We start from the raw sequence: 24,280 nt of genomic DNA, 5'->3' as shown, positions 1-24,280 counted from the left end.
TGACGAAAAATACATGTGCCGTTTTTGTATGTAGTGTGTTTTTTTTGCGGTCACTAAAGGAAAGCAAACTGCGATGCCCTATAAAACAATAAATTAAGTAGTCTTAAAAAGCTACTTCACTAATTTTATGCACCTTCCTTTTTGTTAAATTAAATATCAAAGTTTTGAACAGCAACATTACAAAGACAAAAATGTTTATATTGTCTTTATTATTAGCTTTATATCAACATGGTATTTATGTTATTTAACTGTCTTCAACTGACAAAGCCAAAATGTAGGTATAGCAAAAAGTCCAAGATTAGGAGATAATCCAAAATAATCCTATCGTAATTTGTGATGGTACTCAATATATTTACAAAAATATTCAAATTATTTTTCTCAAAGAAAAAGTCATATAGTTTGCATAAAATTGGCAATTCTTGTAAAGCCATTTTAATAGTGGCTACTGACGGTTACATTGTAGATATTTTTGGACCAGCTTAACAGACGCTGAGCCATTTTCACACCAATAGATGCTCAAATCCCACAATTAGCTATGTTCCCCACTATGGAAATATCAGATCTGATATTGTTTGTTCTAGGAATATATCAAATAAAACAAGCCCGCTCAAACAATGGGGAACATCTCCACACAAACGGCACTTTTACTGTGGAGATTAGCCATGACATAAGAATAACTACTGTACCAGGCATTTCGTCTTCACATGATACAGTGTTAATCCGGGTAAGAATAAAATCACGACATCACAGCAGTTAAGTTTATTACTACATATTATTAAAAATTGACAATATTTTTGTCGTAGGTACTTTTTATACCGCTTACCTCCAGGTTCAGGTTTATAAACGCGCGGCATTGTACAAAATTATCTGTAAAAGCGAAGTAATTAATAATTTTTCATAAGGAAAATATAAACAACTATTTAAAAGGTTGCAGTCTATTATATCCCACCTACAAAAATGTAGGTAGGTATTAAAACGTTTTTGGCAGCCCTAGCGATTATCACTCTAATCACCCCGAACACATTGCTATTCATCCCTTACGCACTTTTATTTAGCAACAGGCGTTTTCTTTTCACCCCGAATTAATTCGTTCTGTAAGTAACATGACTTTTGGCTATATTTAAAACAGAAATCGTGCTTAATTTGACTTACCTGTAAGTATTTTCACTAGATAAATAACTAACACATGCAATAAATTAGTATTAACTGGGTACTTCAAATTCAATTTTAGCACCAAATAGAAAATAAAAATTTACGATTACATTATGTGAACTTATTCACAATATGTAACGGACCACTTTGACACAATATTTTTCACATTATGAAACAACTTCACTTTTAATGACTATGACTATGAGTGATCATATTTTTGAGTTGTCCGTTGTTAGGTATCATTAGTAATCATTTCCATGTTTCTAATTGAAAAGCTTTCATCCATAATATCTACGACTCTTGTCTTTTTTTTAATGAAAATACGGGACGAGACGAGCAGGACGTTCAGCTGATGGTAATTGATACGCCCTGCCCATTACAATGCAGTGCCGCTCAGAATTCTTGAAAAGCCCAAAACTTCTGAATGGCACTACAATTGCGCTCGTCACCTTGAGACATAAGATGTTAAGTCTCATTTGCCCAGTAATTTCTCTAGCTACGGCGCCCTTCAGACCGAAACACAGTAAAATTTGCACAATACTGCTTCATGGCAGAAATAGGCGCCGTTGTGGTACCCATAATCTAACTGGCATCCTGTGCAAAGGAGCCTCCAACTTTTAAACTGTCTTGTAGAAATCTAAATTAAAAATAACGTGTAATAAGAAAGGCACTAGACATTTATTTATATAGGAAGAGTTGAAAGAGACGAAAGAAAAGTGAATATTACCGAACAAAAAAAAGACAACCGGAATACCATCCCACAAAAAGGCAAAATGAAAACCAAATCCGTTAGTCTCTAAATAAATATTTTGTTCTGTAATAAAAAGTTAGTAAAATTTGCTACTACCTACAGTATGCATAATGCCATTCCTCCAATAAAATACATTTGATTATATTTTTAAGTTGTTACACGTGAAAACTGATGCAAATCCCCTTGGGACGACGATCCGTATAATTTCAGCACCACTTTATGACACATGAATACATTTTAAATCCTTGTTTTATCTGTTTTTTAAAAACTCGTCTGACAAGGATTTAATCGTACTCACTCGCATAACCAAAATGATCCGCGCGCTTTGTAAGCCCTGCACATTAACGGTATAGTTTTAGTTGCACTATTTTAGAGCGTCAGAATTGCTTCCATGTCTTACTTTCCACAATCGGAAAGGTCCCTTTGGCACTAGATCTTTCATATACACCAAAATCGAGAGTGCCGTGCTGCACACTACGCACTGGCCAAGTTGTGACCTTCATTTTGTTAGTTTATATTGCATGGTCTTATAGCTTGTTTCAATAGCTTTCTTATACATTCTCTCATATCATCCTAATTATAAGCAATCTATTAATCCACGTAAAATAATACGCAATGACAGGCCACTGCACGCGCGTGAAAATGGCACCGATCTATGGCATACCGCGGCGCGGGGGCACTTGCCGATTATGGAAGATTTATTTGCGTTCTATACAACTATACAATGAATTCTGTCAATTTTTGGTCAATATATATTGTGATTGTTACAAGACTATTTACTCTAAAAATTGAAATAATTAATGTTGGATTAATAAAACTTTAAAAAAACATGATATAGGAAAGGGACAGGTTAAGAGTAGGTACGTCGTAGGCACGCAGTGGAAGTTAAAAGTACTAACCGTAATATTAAGTCTATAAATACTGTTTTTTTTATCTTTTATCTTATCATCACTATCATTATCACTAACTATGGAGTGATAGTAAAATTACTCTTACTACTACATTCTTAGTTAACAGTAGTACACTGACGGTAACTCACCTTTTAGAATGTTCATCAGTCATTCAGCTTACTCTGTGGTCGAACTTACGATCGCGCGGTCATTTTAAAGTTCACTCACACTGGGCTGTACAAATATGTAATTTGATAAAACTTTCAGACCACAAAAACCATTTAATTCCTAATTAATATTAATATTTTGTTTCATGTTTATTTTATCTTTAGATTATTAACATTTTAGTTGGATTTTATTCGTAGTGAAAGTGTTATCATCAGGATCGAATTTATTTTCACCAGTAAGTAACAATTGGACTATATTTTGGTGTAACGCTATACTTTATAAAAATTTAAATATTTATGCTTTGAAACATAAAGGGACATTGTATGTTTATTATATTATATACCTACTAATAGTGGAAATCTTTGGGGGAGGTTTTTGTCCAACAGTGGACGTCTTCCGGCTAATGATGATGATACTAATAGCTCAAACAATGAATAACATGGTATATTAAATAAAAAGAAAATAATAATATTTAATTTTATAACAATATTTTTTTATATCATTAAAAAGTAATTTTATTATAATATAAATATGTACATTTTAATGTCTGATGTGCTACAAATACATTTAGAAATGGCATTTGTATCAGTTCTTACTTTTGATTGCATTTCTTTTATTCTACCTATTAGAAATCTACTTTTTTGGTTTAAATTATGATATTACTTCCCTTCTAGTTTATTTTGTATCGAGGAAGAGGATAAACGATCATGAGACATGTGATGTTACGTGATCACCGCCGCCCACATTCTCCTGCCACACCAGAGGAATCACAGGAGCGTTGCCAGCCTTTAAGGAAGGTGTACGCGCTTTTTTTAAGGTGCCCATGTCGTACCGTCCGTGTTGCAAGAGAATGTGTTCGGCGGTGATCACTTATCACCAGTTGATCGCTGTTGATCCTCCTTTTCCATAAAAAAAAGAAAATTAAAACATAAGCATCAATTACTGTGACTTTTTTTTGTTCCCAAATATAGTTTGACATACACTCCTCATCCACATACACTCCCAAAACAAAAAAATTCACTCTCTTGGTAATCCAGCATATATTTTTGTTACGTATAACTTTGATAATAACTTACTTATAAGTACTTAACTTATACATAAAAGAGTCGATAGGATGGAAAAAGTTGCAAACATTTATTGAGTACAAGGCATTGTAAACAACAGTAATACTGTCCTACATTAAGTTTACCGTCTCTTTCTCGTTGAACAACAAATAAACATAATAACATATAACAATAATTTAATTGCGATTCTGATAAATAAATGTGTACCCACCTTTATGATATAGCGAGCGGACAACCTCGGCTTCGCCCACGTACATTTCTTATCAACTATGTAACAGGATATATCGATCTAAATTGTAATGGTCTTAATTTCTACGATAAATTCTTCCAAAATGAACCCTACTAATAGTTCCGTCAGAATAGATCCATTTTTTATTGAAGAGAGGACAAACGAGGGTATGGCTCACCTAATGTTAAATGATCAACGCCATCCACATTGTCTTGCAACGCCAGAGGAATCACAGGAGCGTTGCCATCCTTTAAGGTGTATGTATTGTTTTAAAGGTACCCATGTCGTTTCGTTCTGGAAACACCGCACAAGGAAGCTCATTCCACAGCTTTGTACAACGTGGAGAACCGCCGCACATCCAGGTGTTGGGGATGATATCTTATTTTGTGGCGAGGAGTCAAAAAGCTCTTCGGATAAATGTGATAAATGCGGTGTTTACGAAACGCCGAGTTCACAGAACAACTCTTTGACCATTTTACCAACCATTTCGGATATTAGTAGATACAAAGAAAAAGTTTATTAGGAAGTGTGCTACTGTTAAGTGTGCGACATAAAAATATAAAAATAAATTTTTTTTGGCAAATCTTGCCCTTCGTTTGAGCAGCACTAAGTAAGTTCTATAAGGATTAGTAATTGAAATTTTGAGCTGCTAAGCACTGTTTACTGCGAGCAATGTTATGTTAAGCTTATGTAGGTATACCAGGGCATTAAATATTAACTGCTGCTGCTAACTTGCCTTTACCAACAGGAGGCTCCTTTGCACAGGATGCCGGCTAGATTATGGGTAACACAACGGCGCCTATTTCTGCCGTGAAGCAGTAATGTGTAAATTGCTGTGTTTCGGTCTGAAGGTCGCCGTAGCTACTAAAATTACTGGGCAAATGAGACGTAACATCTTATGTCTCAAGGTGACGAGCGCAATTGTAGTGCCGCTCAGAATATTAGGGCTTTTCAAGAATCCTGAGCGGAACTGCAATGTAATGGGCATGGCGCATCATTTACCATCAGCAGAATGTTCTTCTCGTCTTGTCCTGTATTTTCATGAAAAAAAAAATCAAAGAATATATATAATAATACAAGTACCTTTACTACCTTTACAGTGTTTGTAGCTGCAGGTTATTTTTCGCATCTAACGCATAAATAGAGTCAAATGAAGCTCAGTGCCGACGTTTTTATAGATGACCTCATATAAAAATACAGATTGACTAAATTTTATAGTATTATTAAGGCAGTATATTCGATAACGTCATACACAAAAAAGGCAATTTAATTAATAAAATAAAAACAGAATCGGCAATTGATTTTTTGCTCGTTTCGTCTTGTTCGCTTATGACGGTTAATTTGTTTTCGTGTTTGTACATACAAAAACGCGGATATTGAATTATACGAAAACATATTATCTTACAAAAAGCACTATAAAGACATGCAAGTATTATTCATCAAGTTATATAAGAACGAACGTATAATATTTTGGCTGCATAAAGATGTCAGGTTGTATAAATGCATGAACGGCATTTATTTTCTCAAAAGTGAGTCTTTTTGAATTCTATTTGATGTCACTTGTAACACTACCACCGCTTCGGGAACAAATGGCACTTTGAGAGAGAAGAAGCGGCACAAGAAACTCTCCCATTCTTTTCGCGTTCGTTTTAATAAAATCTACAATATTATATGTAAATATATAACGCTGGCTGTCGCTGCTCTATCTATAGGTCAGTAGATTTATGCAATAAAATATATATTTATATAAATCGGCTTTTTAATGCAAGCATAAATACAGGCGCTTAGTTGTATATAAATTGAAATTGTTAAATAATGTTCGTTAACAGTTTTAACTGTTTGCTTTTATTTAACGAACAGGAGACGTTTCGTCAAGTTAGTTTATAATAAATAGTTAAGTAAGTACTTATTTTATAAATAATACCTATATAGAGTGATAAGATTGTTCATGACCCCACTATCATTTGTAAACCATGGATAACGGGGTTGATTATACAAATACTAAATTATTTGAACAACTAGTTATAAGTAACACTGTTTATGTGATTGTTTGTTGTCATAACCAAAATAAAAAAAAATAAAAAAAAATTGTACTGTCATAATCTAGTTAGACCCAGGCTGTCGGATTACTTAGGTATTCAGCTTGAAGTAATTGGTTTCACGACAGAGCCATTTAATAAAACATTTAAGTTAATTTATAGATATTGCCTGAGCAGTGACTGGGACTTTATTAAAAAGTATTCATTTACCCTTAGCTATTATGGATCTTATGAAGCTTCTGGAATTAGTTACAAGCAATCCCTTATTTCTAGTGTGATTATAATGAAAATCACTCTCTCTCTATCACTTGGAGCAAAAAGGTGACGATTTTTGTGAACGTATATTTTCATTAATGTACTGACAATGAACAGCCATAATATTTTTCTTTGAGTGACTGTCTACCCAGCTGATGTATAAGCACGAACAGCTCTCTTTTACAGAGCAAACACGATATCAATGTCAGCAGCGTGACCCCACAGCAAAATACCGTACGTCATGATGCTGTGAAAATAACTGAAGTGCACTAATCTAGCGGTCGCAACATTCGTTTACTCTCTAATCTTTCTAACGGCATATGCCGTAGAGCTGAGACTATCTGCTAGTTGGGCAATATGTGGACCCCACTGAAGCTTTTTATCTAACGACCCAAGAAGACCGTGGTGTCCACAAGTTCTAATCTCTGGTCATTTATAAGTACGTTGGTTTGTACCTCCGCTGTGTTTGGTGTAATGAACCGTAAACACTTTGTTTTTTACTGTTTGAGTGAAGATTATTCGTCTCAAACCAACGCACTATCTTTGAGAGTACATTGTTTACCTGGTCATCAATAACTGAACTTCGCTTCACTTTAAAAATAAGTGAAGTATCATTAGCAAACAATACAATCTCATGGCTATCATACCACAAAAAGGTGAATCGTTAATACATATAAGAAACAAGAAAGGACCGAGAATTGAACCCTGCGGAACACTTATTCTTCTGAACTCTTTTGCAAAAGAGCAAGATCGTTAAAATGAACGTGAAAAGAGCAAATAAGCTGTGTGTGGGGAGGGCGTTTGGTGCACGTTATATTCCTAATTATTTTTATGGAGTTATAGGATATCGCATTTGATTTAAATAACAATCAAATATTTTTCATTTAAATATTATTTGTTTAGAATTATTCCTACATCTATATTTTTTATGATAAATTTATAAATATTTTTTTGTATTATAATTTTTATTATTTAAAAGTGCTATTTAGAGAAATTCTTATAATATTATAATGTGCGCCATCAGACCGAATCGAAGTAAAACAAAGGCGACAAATGTCACATTTCAAACATTCTTCGCAGGTTATTTGTTTTTTCTTATGAATTATGACGTCATTGTTCACACTCACCTAGTCCACCCAAATGGCAGACACTCAACGAAGATGCGTTGCTTGGCTGTTTCTTACATTTTGTTTACTTTGATTGATTACTTTACAATATTTTTCGACGTTTTCACAGCTGTCATAGTGAGGGAGACTTAACATCTTATGTCTCAAGGTGACGAGCGCAATTATAGTGCCGCTCTGAATTTTTGGGTTTTTCAAGAATCCTGAGGGGCACTGCATTGTTATGGGTAGGGCGTATAAATGATCTAAGGTCCATTGTTATTTTTAATATGTTCGGATTGAAATTCATGCCATCGCAACAGGTGCTCGCATATTTTTTATTGGATTTCTTAGGACAAACCAGTATATAGTCACTTGATGCTAGTGTGTCCATGGAACCATGCAGAAGCATGTGGAGTGGAGAACCACTAGACAAAAAACATCTGATATCAATATAATATCAACGCAAGCACTGATGCATTGAACGCCAAGTCCAAGTTACTTGGGAACACCGAACAATCTTTATAGGGCTGGGTTTTTCCAAAGTACCAAGCCTTCGCCGCGATAACGCTACAGTTATTATTAAAGCTGTGGTTATGTGACTTATATACAGAATATTAAAGGATTCACTCTCTAAATATATTTATATATATATATATATATATATATATAACAAAAAAACAAAAAAATCTATCTAAAAACAAAATAAAACTCCATGTTGATGGTTCACGTATCGTCAAAGTTTTTTATAAATTATAAATAATTATAATAACATAATAAATATGAGGTAATAAAATAAATATGAAAATATTCATTTTATTCCCTAATATTACCACAAATACAAAAAATGCCATATGGCGGTTACGTTAATTGCTTTTGGGCGATTGTGGTCAAGTTGGTGCAAGTTGTATTGTGGTAAAAGGTATAACCACGCGGCACCATCACACCCAACCTGGGTGCCTTCTCTATCTATTTTGAGTTTATGCCCTTAACTGAAAGAAGTAAATAGCGAACTCCGCAACTTATCAATACAGAAGTTTAAATAATATGATGGGGAAGTCATAACATGACCTTGCCATCAACGTATCAGACATAGAAACTACACAATTGAAGTCTACGATACCTGTGCATCATAATTAATTATTTACGACATCAAGTATATTAATAAGGTTCTACACGTAGTGTTGTATCGAAGTCGGCATGCTCGCCTTGACTCAATTTCGCCAAATACCGCCTCGCAACATGTTTCCTAACCGTAATTACCGGTAGGGAACCATTCACCGCATTTATTTTCATGAATTACTTTGGATTCCACATTTACTTTTAATGGGTGAGATGGCAGCAGAGTAGAGGCTACGACAGAAGTCGCAATCAACCAAGGACAGGTGAATGATACTTAAAACTGAATGTTACTTACCCATTTGATGTCAATGAATTTATTAAGCTTTATTTTTAAAACATTAACAACATCTCCTGTTAAAATTAATATAAGGAATATTTATTCAAGGTCCACCAACACAGAATACACAAGACAATTCATAAGATTGTAACATAAATTGCAAAAATTGTGTTCCTGCAAATATAGGTGAACACATCATGCACATAAACATACAAACAATTTAGTTGTTTATTATATAAAAGTAAATTGAAGTCCTATAGCGCTAACATGTCAAAACAATATAAAAAGATAAATTAATTCCACAAATCATCACAAGCTACAATACAGTCACTTCAATATAATCACTAAAATACAATATAGGTACAATATATTTTGGCAATGCGTTTCATCATGTAGTCTCCGTATCTTCCTCCTCCTCTTCCATCTTCTCCACCATGTCGTCTGTCCATCTTCTTTTATCTTCCTACTCTTCTTCTGCCCGTGCGCTCTGACAATTTTGTTGTAAGCAGAGTTCATCTCTTGTCGTTATTGTTGTAGGAATCAGTTAACATTGTGTTCTTTCGTATGTCCGTGTTTCTTCTATTCTTCTGAGCTTCAAGATGTTTCTCGCCTTAGTATGTCCGACATTATCGATACAGTACATTATAGTACCAGTAAAGTCTATTGCTTTATTTACTAATATAAGATACATAATAGCTTTAAGGGTAAATGTATACACTTCTATAATAAAGTCCCAGCCACTGTTCAGGCATTATCTAAAAATAAATTTAAATGTTTTATAAAAAAATGGCTCTGTCGTAAATCCTATTGCTCCACTGCTAAATATCTAAATGATCGGAAAGCCTGGGACTAGATCGTGATTATTTTACAGCGATAGAAATGACTGTACAATGTTGTATATTTTTATTGAAAAGAGCGCAAAAAAAGAATGCCGGGAGAGTTTCTTGCGCCGCTTCTTCTCTCTCAGAGCGCCATTTGTTTCCGAAGCGGTAGTAGTATCTAGTAGTATAAGAAATGACATCAAAAATAATTCTAAATTAATCAATTTTGAGAAAATAAATGCCTTTTATGCCTTTCCTACTGTCCATCATCTTCTGCCAGAGTCTTCGTTTAAATTAGATTCGTATCTCCCTTTCTCGGAATCCATTGAATTTTCGGAATAGAATATACCCTTAAGCCGTTTCAGAATTTGAGCGGATTTTTATTATGAAAGGTACATTAGTTAAGGAGTTAAAGCGAAATAAATAAATTCATGTTCTCATTTATAATAATTATTAGGGTGCCCCGCAAGTTTTATGTGCACATATATCCATAAATTTAAATGTGCATAATAGGGCGTTCCCCTAAGTGTGCCCGAAGTGAAAAAAATGCGTTGAAAAATTGTTATAATCGTGTCGTATTCGGACAAATAATACTATAATACAAACTAATAAAAATGAAATGCCCAATTGTAATACTAAAACAACAGATTGTAATAAATGAATATAAATATTTACCAAGTGTATGTAGATATTTACACCGAAATACTTCTGAACCTTTTTCGCCTTTAGGAAACTTTAAAAAAGTATCTCTTACAATTTCAAATTTTATAATTGGAAATACGAATGATTATAATAATGAACTAGGTACGCGGAACTTGTTATATTTTGTACCTTATAGCAAATGAGACGCCCTGCCCATTACAAGTAGTGACGCTCACGATTCTTGATTGAACCCAACATTCTGAGTGAGATGTTTAGTCTCAGTAATTTCCGGTAATTTCACCGAGCACACAATAATATTTGCACGTGAGTTTCACGGTAGAAGACGCCGCTATGGCCCGCACCAGGACCGCATCCTGTGTCGTCAACAGCCTCCAGCAGTTTTTTTAGTGATAATAAGGGACGAGACGAGCAGGACGTTCAGCTGATGGTAATTGATACGTCCCGCCCATTACAATGCACTGCGCCGCTCAGGATTATTGAAAAACCCAAAAATTCTGAGCGGCACTACAACTGCGCTCGTCACCTTGAGACATAAGATGATGTTAAATCTCATTTGTCTCGTTTGGAATAGAATAGAATAGAACAGAAACACTTTATTAGCAATAAAGAAACACTCGCACAAAAACACAATAATTTACAATATTAATTAAAATCTTATAATACTAAATTAAATAACGTTACAAATAATATAAAAAATTAAAGATAACAGTGTGAACGTGATTCCCTGCTAAAAGGAGCTGACTCAGTATATTTTTGGGTCAGTGCAGAAGACACCAACACAACACAGGTTTTCAGCAGCCCCTCGTGACATTACAAGTAGAAAGTTCTTTTACTCTTCCCATTGCAAATTAATATGCTTAGGTATCAAAGTAAGTAATGTAATAAAATAAAAATAAATAAATAATTGTAATAATAATAAACATTAAATCATAGTATTATCTGTACGTAACTATATATAATATAATAAATAAAATCAAATACAAAAAAATCATAATAGTAGGCGAGATCAGACACTACAACAAATTATGTAGTTACGGGTTTTTATAGGTACAGCTTAAATGAGGACAAAAACAGTAATTTTGCCGTCATTTCAACTTAATAATATCTAATAAAAGTATTTACTGTAAAGTGAGAATATTTAAACCGTTTCGTTTGTTAGACACAACAATAATAGTTTACCTTCGAACATTAACATTATAATATTTACATAAAATGTTGTGTTGGACTAGGTATTGAACCAAACAAGACTCTATGGGCATAAAGCACGTTTTTATGGGAGGTTGTGTAACGCACGTTGTAACAAATCGTTAAAGTTCCTCCACGGACATGACCATAAACAATTGCGCATAAATTGAAAGAAACAAAGATTTTCACTTATATTTATACTTGCTGATGCCTGTGACTTCGTCCGCGTTGATAAATGGCTTTTAAAAATAATAAGCATGTTTGGAATTGAAGATTATCTCATGTCCGTTTCCAGTGCCGGTTCCCGTTTTCGCTCCCGTTCCCAAGATATTATAATGAAATGAAATGAAATGATTTATTTGTATGAATCGTGGTAACATAGTTGTTAACAATTAATTGGTGTACAGCACAATTCGCCAATATATCGTCATACAAATATTTGATTGTCAATATTGGAATATCATATTTAATTTATACTTAAACGTTCTTAATACACATTACATAGCTTTAATTCAATGAGATATATATGAATCTTATTTCGAGGAAGATTGCTATGGCAAGCTAAACCTAAACTAATGGTATAGATATAGCATCGACGTGAATTTCAGTGTTTCACAAAACCCGCGGGAACCATGGATTTTTCCGGGATAAAATGTAGCCAATGTCCTTTCCCAAGCTCTAGACCATCCCTGTACCAAAATCGGTTCAATAGCTCCGTCGTAAAAGCGTAACAAACAAACTTACATTCACATTAATAATATTACTAGCTGACCCAGCAAACGTTGTATTGCCAAATAAAGTAATTAAAAAAAATTTGGGGTATAAAAAATAGATGCAGCTATTTCTCAGACCTACCCGATATGAACACAAAATTTCATACAAATTGGAGGAGTTTAGTAACAAACACCGAGACACGAGAATTTTATAATAAGATTTATTTATTTATTTATTCAATGAACAAAATTATCTTAATATATATAATAATAGAGACATACTCGCAAAACCTCTAAGTAATTATATAAATAAGTAGTATTATTAAAAATATACATCATAGGTATTCCTGATTATTAGCTTCTAGATAGTATTTTTTAGCTTTACTTTGAAATTTTTCTTTTGCAGATATATATCTATTAGATCATGTATTTAATTTATGAATGTACTTATGCAACGGTACAAGGTATGAATAAATGTAATTTAGTACATTTTAAGAGCGAAAACCGCCAATGCTATTATCATTCACACAATCTATGCTTGACTGCTTAAAGATTTATTGAGCAGATATTTATGTAAAAATAATTATATGTCTTTAAATTGTTCTGTGCTATAAACATACATTGCTATTAATTATGGTGCTACTTTTACACATTTTTAACAATTTATTACGATGTTAAAAGTTTTACCACCTCATAGATCGATTACTACTTGTAATAGACAAAATAAAAATTGTTAATAGGTTATATAATATACTAGCTGACCAGACAGACGTTGTTCTGTACATAATAAATAAAATACCGTTTTTGATGAATTTGTCAATAATTTTTCATTGTAACATAATAATATGCTCCTTGTTGTTATAATGAAATTGTTTCACAGCAGAACTGTCAAACCGCGCGTCAAAAATACTCTCACAGAAAATATGTCCAAACAAAACAAATATTGGAAATAAAAATAATTATGGGTCCCAAATCGAAATAAAAACTATCCTATCTCTTAAGTTGGACTAAACTGCACTCCATGAAGTTATCCCCATTGAAATCCGTTCATTAGTTTAGGAGTCCTTTGAGGACAAACATTGAGCGAAACACGAGATTTATATAAATTAAGATATAATTTGACGACCTGTATAGCCGAGTGGTTAGCGATCCTACCTATTAAGCTAGAGGTCCCGGGTTCGAATCCCGGTACCTATTTTATATGATGAATATGGAAGTTTGTTTCCGAGTCATGGATGTTTAAATGTATTTATCTATGTTTATATGAATTTATGTATGTTTAAGTAAGAATATTGTATTAAATATATCATTATCTTGTAACCCATAACACAGGCTATATATGCTTAACTTGTGGCAAGATAATTTGTGTGAAAAGTGTGTCAATATTATTATTATATATAAATTTCCGATTTATTTAATAAAATAAATTAGAAAAGATGTTTTTATGTCACGTTTCAACTTCCCTTAAGTATTGATAAAACAAGAAACACTTAATGTAGTTTCTACAATCTATAATGCCATCAAAATCAATATAACTTGTAAAAAAAACCAAGTCTCGCAACTCGTGCAAAGTTGTGAGATCCATGTAATACCAACTCGGTCAATTTAACTTATGTGTCGATCTCTCATATGTTATTGAGTAATTAGCTAACCTAGAAATATCTTATAGGGATCACTATTAAAAATCTTTTATGTTTTTAATAAATATATATTAACTTGGCCCTCGCAAGACACAATGTATCTCTCAAGTAATACATAATTATTATATTATTAACTTAAATTGTTTAGTGCGATGGTCAAAATACTTTATATTTAATTACCTATGCTAAAAAAACTGTAATATTTTTTGATGCTCTACGTGTAATAAATTATTATTTATATAATTTTACATGATTCCTAAATAAACAAAAAAATAACTTTCGGTAGCAGTGACTAAAACAGCAGTTAAAATTATATCAGAAAAATATCCATGTTATATTTGCAGTAGTACCATAAGTTGTTTTGAAACTTTCCCACCGACGAATAGCATCACAAGTGTTTCAAGTAGGGTTGCCAGCCGTACCCTTAAATAGAGTATTGTACTCTATATCATGTAGGCGAACTCTATATTCTAAAACACTAATAGAGTACGCTGAAATAAGCTTTTTTTACAAAACGTTTACTCTACTATTACTTGTAAATTCAACTATTTACTGTTAATATGTTAACAGAAAATACAAAAAAATTCCTTCATGGAAATATTAATACAAATGATACTCTTTTTTTGGAAGTCCAGTTTACCAGTGGGAGGCACAGCCACTTTTGCACAGGAAGCCGGCTAGATTATGGGTACCACAACGGCGCCTATTTCTGCCGCTAAGCAGTTATGTGTAAACATTACTGTGTTTCGGTCTGAAGGGCACCGTAGCTAGTGAAATTACTGGGCAAATGGGACTTAACATCTTATGTCTGAAGGTGACGAGCGCAATTGCACTTCATTTTAATGGGTAGGGCGTATCAATTACCATTAGCTGAACATCCTGCTCGTCTCGCCCCTTAATTTCACAAAAAAAAAAGTTTTCTTATTTACCTCCTTTGAAATCAGATATACTCTATGTCTTTTTAATAAATATTGGCAACCCTAGCTACAAGTAGCGTCAACATTGACCTTGTCTTGTCCTATTTTATGTAGGTACCTAATATACACAAGAATTCTCCGTACGGCTTCTTAAAAAGTAGACTTGGAAAGTTACTTTCTCTTTGATATAAGCATATTGGTTACAATCAACTGTGTTCGTTAAGCAACTTTTGATTCTTAAATTCTTTATTTATTTAAATTACTAGCTGATGCCCGCAACTTCGTCCGCGGAGATATTGAGTTTTAAAAAATAATAATAGCTTGGAATTGAAGATTATCTCATGTCCCATTCCAGTTCCGGTTCACGTTCCCAACATATTGTATGAATCTTATTTCGAGGAAGATTGCTATAGCAAACTAAACCTTCTATTGGTATAGTTGTAGCTCATCGAAGTGAAATTCAGTTTATTCAAAAATCCCGCGGGAACAATTGATTTTTCCGGGATAAAATGTCCTATTCCCAATGTCCAGTCTATCGCTGTACCAAATTTCATAAAATACAATACAGTAGCTCCGGCGTAAAAGCGTAACAAACAAACTTATTACCTTAAAGGCTGGCAACGCTCCTGTGAATGCATGATAATGTGGGCGGCGGTGATCACTTAACACCAGGTGACCCGTACGCTCGTTTGTCCTCCTTTTCCATTAAAAAAAAACTTACATTCAGATTTGTATATATGTATATATAGTAGGGATTATCATAAGACATCTACAAATCCAAACTCAAATAAGTTATTTTCTTATAAACTGTAACAATATCGATCGATTGTTACCTACCAACGGAATCCTACAATGATTTCACGTTTCGGAGAAGGAGAACGCTAAAACAATATTATGTTAAAAACATATTATTATCTACAAACAACTTTACAGTTTTCTAATTTTTGTATTATTTTGGTGAACGTGTTGTGTACGAGAATTATTGTTTTTGTAAGTTTTTGTGCCTTATTTGTCTCTATAAATATGTTTAGTTCTGAGATCGTAAAAGGTTTTTTAAACCTTGGAACACGACAGTGAGCTATTTCACGTATAACGATAATGTGTTTATATCAGTAGGTAGACGTAAAGCAGGACAGAAACTGAGTGTTTGTAAAATTTCATTTAGAAACGAGTTTTTATAGTAGGTACCTATAGATTGAAACTTAGCATTCAGTGTAGAGTTACTTATAGGTTGTACTATTATCTATACTATCTAAACTTACTTATAATATTATAAAGAGGAAAGTTTTGATTGTTTGTTTATTTGCATTGAATAGGCTCCGCAACTACTGAACCGATTTGAATAATTCTTTCACTGTTGGGAAGCTACATTATCCCCGGGTGTTATAGGCTATATTACAGTTTCAAAAAATTAGGGATCCCTACTTTAGTAGGACTGTACTTTTAAGTCCAGTCATGTAACCCAAGGTGTAAAAATACGTACGCGAACGACGGATGGTTTACTAGCTGATGCCTGCCATTTGTAGATAAAGGGTTTTTAAAAATAATAAGCAAGTTTGGAATTGAAGATTTTCTCATGTCCTATTCCAGTTCGCTTACGTTCCCAACATATTATATGAATCTTATTTCGAGGAAGATTGCTATATGGCAAAATAATCCTACTATTGGTATAGTTATAGCTTATTGACCTGAATTTCAGTTTCTTACAAATCTTGCTTGAACCATTAATTTTTCCGGGATAAAATATAGCCTATGTCCTTTCCCAAGCTCTAGTGTAGCGCTGTACCAAATTTCATCGAAATTCGGTTTAGTAGCTCCGTCGTAAAAGGGTAACAAACAAACTTACATTCACATTCATAATATTAGTAGGGATGAAGATAAATAAGATAAAACGAAATACACAAAAAATACGAAAATAAGAAGCAAATATTAATTATTCAAACATGTTATTAAATGTTTAAATTAATAATTGTGAGTAATATTCGTGATACAACATATGAGGCGTGTCGGTAAGAAGTAATTGATTATAGTCGGTTTTCTACCTAATAAAAAAAAACTCAACATAATCATTACGAAATATTAAATCTAATTTTTGATGTGCTTTTATCTATACTAATATTATAAAGCTGCAGTGTTTGTTTGTTTGTTTGAACGCGCTAATCTCTGGTCCGATTTGAATGATTCTTTCAGTGTTGGGTAGTCCATTTATCGAGGAAGGCTATAGGCTATGTTTTTTTTTCAAAATTAGGGATCCGTAATAAAATTTCTATTTTGTAACACAAGGTGTAAAATCGAAAACCTATTTTTGCGTGCGCTGCAAAAACTATTGACAATAGAACAAAATGATGTACAGGCTATAATATAGGCAATATTTTATTACTTATAAAACTATCGCGTGAATTATACTTTATATGGCAAAACAACGTTTGCCGGGTCAGCTAGTTAATAATATGTCTACTCGCTGTCAGCTTATAGTATATATTCTCTGGTTAAAAGATCGCCTGCACATTGAATTAGTGATTAGTAGTTCAAAATTGTATGACAAATGAATAAATTGTTTATTTTTTTTTTTAACTGACTTTAAAATATAGAGACCCATTTTATTATTAATACATTTGATGGTGTATAAGAATTATTAAAAATAATATATTTTTATACGCTTTATATTAGCTTCACTTGTATCTTTGTGTGTTTGTATGTATGTTTGTAACTGACTCATTTAGACGGCATTTTGCCCCATTTTAAACGGCCAGATTTCATTCAAATTTGTAGAAGAATTATTATTTTAATAATATTTTTAATGCTTTTTTTAACAAATAATCATATATTTTTTTAACTATTTTCAATTTAAATTTATTAAAACATATTTTCTATTTTTTAGTTGAATTTTATATAAAGCATGCATTGTTTTTTTAACTATAATTGATTTATTATATTCCAAAGACCTCTGAGAATTCTATATCGTCTTAAAAAGCGATTCAGCAATTTATTTTATTTTTGGTTTCTACCATAACCATTCATAATCTTGGAAATGCGATGTTAACTTTTATAGTTACGTTACGACGATATTTATTTGTTATAATTACGATTAGATTTAAATTCATTTTAAATTGTATTTCACAATAATAATTATTATGTTCTTACCTTTGAAAGTAACAATTAGTCGCTTCTGGAGAACAGCCCTTCTAAGTTGTGTTTGGTAATTTTGTTAAATATTTTGAAAATTTGTACGTCTAGATAGAGTTTTGCTGTAAGGCAACCGATAAAAACAGGCCAGGACTATTAGTTTAGTGTGCGCGACAAGCTTCGTCTTACATTCGCGATTTGTATGACACTTTGTGTTAGTGTGCGTGCAATGCTCAAAAATAGAGGTTAGTTCTAAACTCAATTTTTTTGACGTTTTCACAGCTGTCATAGTCTATCTAGACGTATAAATAATCTGAGTATTTAATACAGTATTTAATATTATTCGAACGACTTATCTGAATGCTGTATTAGTTTCTTGCAAAAGTTTTGAAATTATTCCCTACTTGGTCTAAGGCTTAGATAATTTATACGTCTAGATAGAGTCTCTTGCTGTTACAGAACTGATAAAAACGGGCCAGGAATATTAGGTTAGTGTGCGTGACAAGCTACGTGTTACACTCGCGTTTCGTATGACACTGTGTTAGTGTGTGTGAATTGATCAAAATAGGGGTTTTCACAGCTATCGTAATCTATCTAGATGTATAAATGGTCTAAGGTCTATGGGTATTAAGGGGATGCAAACGACGTCTTTCTTGTTAAATCCTTCTTAAATATTATTTTAATACAGAGTCTATTTTACATTCTCCCCTTAATAAGGTAAATATGACCGCCAATATTTTTTGATGTTGAATTTTCGTGTTTAATGTTTTTTTTTATTATTTACAGTACGATGCCAGATCAAGAAATAGATTGGAGGCAGGAGATTGCTCCTTTGAAGGATTGGTTGAGTAAGCAGCCCCATTTGCCTCATGACGTGGGTATGTACCAGTAGTATATTAATGTTTTAAAATATATTAATTTCCTTCCAGTGGTTAGGATACAGTACACTACGATGCGAGTGCAGGATGACCTACGTGCGCACGAGTATCGTATACTCTTTTTTCCTATTAAGTTGCGCAAAGTTCGACCACGACAATTATTTTCAAACATTCCCGCACGCTCTTATCAACGTGTGGGAAAGTCGTACTTTGCGTACGCAATGCATGTGCAAGATCGAACTTTGCGCACAATAATAGGAAAAAAATTGATATAGCAAGTTCGTAAATTTGATTTATATGATTTATATTTAACTTAACGACAGTTCAGTAAGTAAGGGTTCTTTATTAATAGCTTGACGATAAATGCACTCCCTTTAACCAGGTAGGGGTATTTATTTTTCAGAATTAGTTTAATAATAATGATCATATAACAAACTATTTAAAGTGTAATATAGCATAATTTATAACATATCTTGTGGTGCGTATTAACTTCTCCAAAAGATAATATCTATCATTTTGTTGAAAAATGCATGCAACTAGATTAAATTTACTTCATATAATTAGGTAGTGAGTTGTGAAATTTACTTTAGGGCATATACGTTTCGTAAAGTGCTAATTTATCATACATGGCTTTCTTTCTCCTTTTTTTATGACAATAAGGGACAAGGCGAGCAGGACGTTCAACTGATGGTAACCCTGTCCATTACAATGCAGTGCCGCTCAGGATTCTTCGTAAATCCAAAAATTCTGAGTGGCACTACACTTGCGCTTGTCTCCTTGAGAGATAAGATGTTAAGTCTCGTTTGTCCAGTAATTTCACTAGCCACGGCACCCTTCAGACCGAAACACAATAATGTTTACACATTACTGCTTCACGGCAGAAATAGCCGCTGTTATGGTACCCATAATCTATCCCGGCCATAATCCTGCTCTAGATATCTCTTTCTACACGTCCAATGTAAGCTGTATTGCAAATATTTTGTTTTATTGTATGCGTCTAAATATATTCATTATTCATGAATATTTAATTCATCGAAACTGGGTGAAACACGGTCTGAAATTTCTAGCTATTAACACATAAAGCTGATCTGACGTCACATTATGCTAACCACATATTATTATGTTCATTTAAGTTTGTACTAGAAGCACGGAGTGTAGGTGAAGGCACCAATGATAAGGGTGATCTGGAACTGATGATGAAGAGCACAAATTGCAATTTTTCAATGATAACAATTGGCGATAAGCGGTTATAAGATCAGTTTTCAAAGGTTCCAAGTGTGATGGTAGGATCAAATTAGTCTGGCTATGAAGTCAGAGTCAGTCAGTATCAGGGATCCTTCATGAAACGATGAATACTAACGTTGATTGTGCTTATTGGAAATACTTCTCAATCCTATTCTTTATCTTTAACATTTTAATTATTTTTATTACACTACATTGCTATCTTTGTCTTTTAAAATGTTATTATATTTATCACACTTCATTGCTATCCTTACCTTTTTAAATGTTATTATATTTATTACACTACATTGCTATCGTTATCTTTTAAAATGTTATTATATTTATCACACTACATTGCTATCCTTACCTTTTTAAATGTTATTATATTTATTACACTACATTGCTATCTTTATCTTTTAAAATGTTATTATATTTATCACACTACATTGCTATCTTTATCTTTGAAATTTTTATTATATTTATTATTACATTATATGAGTTGTGAATTAAAATAGCAACAAACATTAAGGATTCAATTTCTTTCTTTAACGAGATCATACTGGGTATGGTCATAAAATAGGAGTAAATCAATGAATCGTTTTCGATGGAGTTTGTATTTTAATACAAAATTTAAACTACAAAGATTTAACTAGGAAATTAAACAAACTGTGGCATAAACGTACAATTTTTGTTTCATTATTTGTGTTATATTAATGCGAGCACAGAAAACATGTGACATAAAACAGTCATTTAGCGTAAACTCAATGTATTATATGCTGGGGCTGCTGGTTCGACTGCCGAAGACAGCATACATCACAGATACATATCTACGGTCTCAGTGAGTCTTACATGTTTGTGCCATTTGGTGTCGAGACACTTGGCCCGGGGGCCCAGAGGCAGAGAGAATGTACAAAGTACTATCTTCTCGCCTCAATAAGGCTACTGGCAACCCTAGTAGCGATTTCGGTCAACGGATCAGCCTAGCTATCCAACGTGGAAATGCTGCCGGTATTTTTGGTACGCTTCCCTATAATGATAGTTTAAATTTAATGTAATCATAGTAAAGACGACCTGTATAGCCGAGTGGTTAGCGATCCTAGCTACTAAGCTAGAGGTCCCGGGTTCGAATCCCGGTAGGTGCAAGCATTTATATGATGAATATGGATGTTTGATTACGAGTCATTGATGTTCATATGTATTTATGTATGTTTATGTGTATCTTTATATGTATTTATGTATGTTTAAGTAAATATATTGTATTAAATTGATCGTTGTCTTGCAACCCATAACACGGGCTATATATGTCTAATTTGGGGCAAGATAACTTGTGTAAAAAGTGTGTCAATATTAATATTATATTATATTATATTATTATAGTATTGGAAATATAGTTAAAAGATTTGTTTCATTTTCATAATAGAGGTTTTTATGATTTTTATTACTACAGTGACTGAAGCTTGCAAACCGTAGGTACTTATTGGCCGCATTGAGAACAGCGCTTAGAAATAATAAAATAGCAAGCGTACAGGTTATGTTAATTTCCATTGTTATGTTACATTGTTATTTGAATAAGTAGTCTCGTTATATATTACAATGACGTAAGTATTATTAAACTACTGTGCGATATTGGTCAGTATATTCGAGGTGATTGCGCGCGCGATAAGGGAGCCGAAAGTGTCGTGATCAATGCACACGTGTCTAATACTAATTTTTTCAATACTCTTGCGAAGAAAAATGTAATTTATTTATTGTTGCAACAGGGTGAGCACCAATACAATTCCTTAATAACTAGTACAGATATACTAAATATAATGATAAACCCCAATTATAGGTGCAAATCGAGATCAAATAACAAAACTGACATAAACAGAGCATAACATACGTTTTAGCAAATTAATATTTAAAAAAAAAATAAGTAAGAAAAACAATATTGAAAGTGATAAGAGAAAAATTTGACGACCTAACATCGACAACAAATTTCTTCAACAATAAACAATGTAAATGTAAAAAATAATATTAGTATTTCAAAATTTTAAATTACTTAAAGTTGTGAGAAAAAATTATATTCGACCTAGGAAAAAACAGCATAGGAAAAATAGGAGCTCATCAAATAAATAATTGTTAATACACTAGTGACTAAACTGCAACTTAAGACATATTTACACATATTAGCTTTCAAGTGAGGATATAACAGAGTAATCTATATATATATAAGAGATTTCCACGTATATAGTCACTTATCACGATATCTCTGGAACCATAAGGCGTAGAGACTTGAAATTTGGTAGAAATATTCGCCGAGTAGAGATCAGCTAAGATTTAAAGAAATTCCATCCGCAAGAGTTTTTTTTTTATAACAGAACAACGTCTGTCGGGTCCGCTAGTAATAAATATACGGCAACAAACGGTAATAAATATTTACAATAATTAAAAAAATCCAATTCACTAGAGACAATAACTTCCTTACTTTTAGTTTTTAATATTGTTTTATATAACTTGCAATGAGCGATTCTCTCCAAACACAGATTATCTAAATCTACCAGGAGAGTTTAATATGTGATTGTAAATGACTGTGTACAAATACAGAAAATTTAATTTGAAAATTTGAAATTTGATGAGATAGTGTGTCTATTATATTATCATAATTATAATTCATATATCCTATATTTCTTGCAAATTCTGAGAGAGAAAGTAAGCTGTGCAGAAAAAGAACCCCAAATTCAATTGAATGTTATCAGTAGAGACCGGATTATATGCAAATGCATATTGCATATGCTTTTGCATATTTAGTACCTTTTCAGTGGTAGTTGCATATTTTAGAAGAAAAAATAATTATTATGCATATTTACGCTCGATCTCGCGCATCTTTCGATGCTTTTCATAGTACGCCCAAACATTGCACTCAAAAAATTCTGCCCAGTAACATCAGTAGACGTAGAACGCTCCTTTTCCGCTTACAAAAATTTACTAAGCGATCATAGACCAATTGTCTACAGAACATTTAGAGCAGTACTTAGTAGTATATATTTTTAAAGGTGAATCTTAAATTTCATTGTAACCTAAGTAGGTATATCTTGTAATAGTTTCTTTCACAGATACGATTGTCAGTACAAGCCTTTATAAAATTAAATAAAAATATGAAAATATACTTTTTATTTTTTCCTGTTTAATTTTATGCATATTTTGGCCCTTTTTATAGATTTTCGTGCATATTTTGGTTATTTTATTTGCATGCATATTTTGGGCATTTTTTGTAGCATATAATCCGGTCTCTATATCAGTATGTTACAGTAGCTCTATTGTTTCAGAGGATATCATACTACGGAGGTTCTACTTAAGTTGCCGCAAAAATGTGGATCGTGCCAAACGTACCATTGACTTGTTCTTCACAATACGAGCGAATGCACCGGACCTGTTCTGTAACCGTGACCCCTGCTCCCCGGGCATTAGAGGAGTTTTTGAAGTCACGTATGTAACATTTATCTTTAACGCTATATATGGCTGCACCTGTTTTGTCGGATATATTCTCTTTAATACAATTGAAGCCAATGTTAACACATTATTGACGACCTGTATAGCCGAGTGGTTAGCGATCCTATCTACTAAGCTAGAGGGTTCGAATCCAGGTAGGTGCAAGCATTTATATGATGAATATGGATGTTTGTTTTCGAGTCATGGATGTTTAAATGTATTTATGTATGTTTAAGTAAGTATATTGTATTAAATATATCATTGTCTTGTAACCCATAACACAGGCTATTTATGCTTAACTTGGGGCAAGATAATTTAATATTATTATTATATTATATGTGCGTCTGGACACATACCCGGAACAAGTAAGACAATTAATGACTCAATGATAAAATAGATTGGTATCCTCGCAAAGCAAAAAAAGTTAAAACGATGACAAGGAAAAAAATAAGAGTATGAAATTTGAGGTATGACTGCACTGGTTGGAGTAGAAAGGTGAGAGATCGACTATTGTGGAAAACTTTAGGGGAGCCCCTTGCTAAGGGCATACCAACGTAATGCCAGTTGCTAATACTGAATTTAAAAAAAGCCTTAG

At 32.9% G+C, this 24,280-nt stretch overlaps 1 protein-coding gene across 1 annotated transcript in view; it reads left to right on the top strand.

Moving 5' to 3' along the window:
* The first annotated feature begins 2,986 nt into the window (after nt 1-2,986).
* Nucleotides 2,987-24,280, top strand: part of LOC126975464 (alpha-tocopherol transfer protein-like) — a 38,176-nt gene continuing 16,882 nt past the window's right edge. The window contains exons 1-3 of the mRNA XM_050823382.1: nt 2,987-3,196; nt 18,902-18,993; nt 23,523-23,682. Coding sequence (XP_050679339.1) covers nt 18,906-18,993; nt 23,523-23,682 — 248 coding nt within the window. The 5' untranslated portion in view covers nt 2,987-3,196; nt 18,902-18,905. The remainder of the gene's footprint in view (nt 3,197-18,901; nt 18,994-23,522; nt 23,683-24,280) is intronic.

The sequence above is a fragment of the Leptidea sinapis genome, chromosome 36 (assembly GCF_905404315.1).
Source record: "Leptidea sinapis chromosome 36, ilLepSina1.1, whole genome shotgun sequence".
Lineage (NCBI taxonomy): Eukaryota > Metazoa > Arthropoda > Insecta > Lepidoptera > Pieridae > Leptidea > Leptidea sinapis.
The sequence above is the reverse complement of the archived record's forward strand: the minus strand, read 5'-3'. Positions and strand labels throughout refer to the sequence as shown.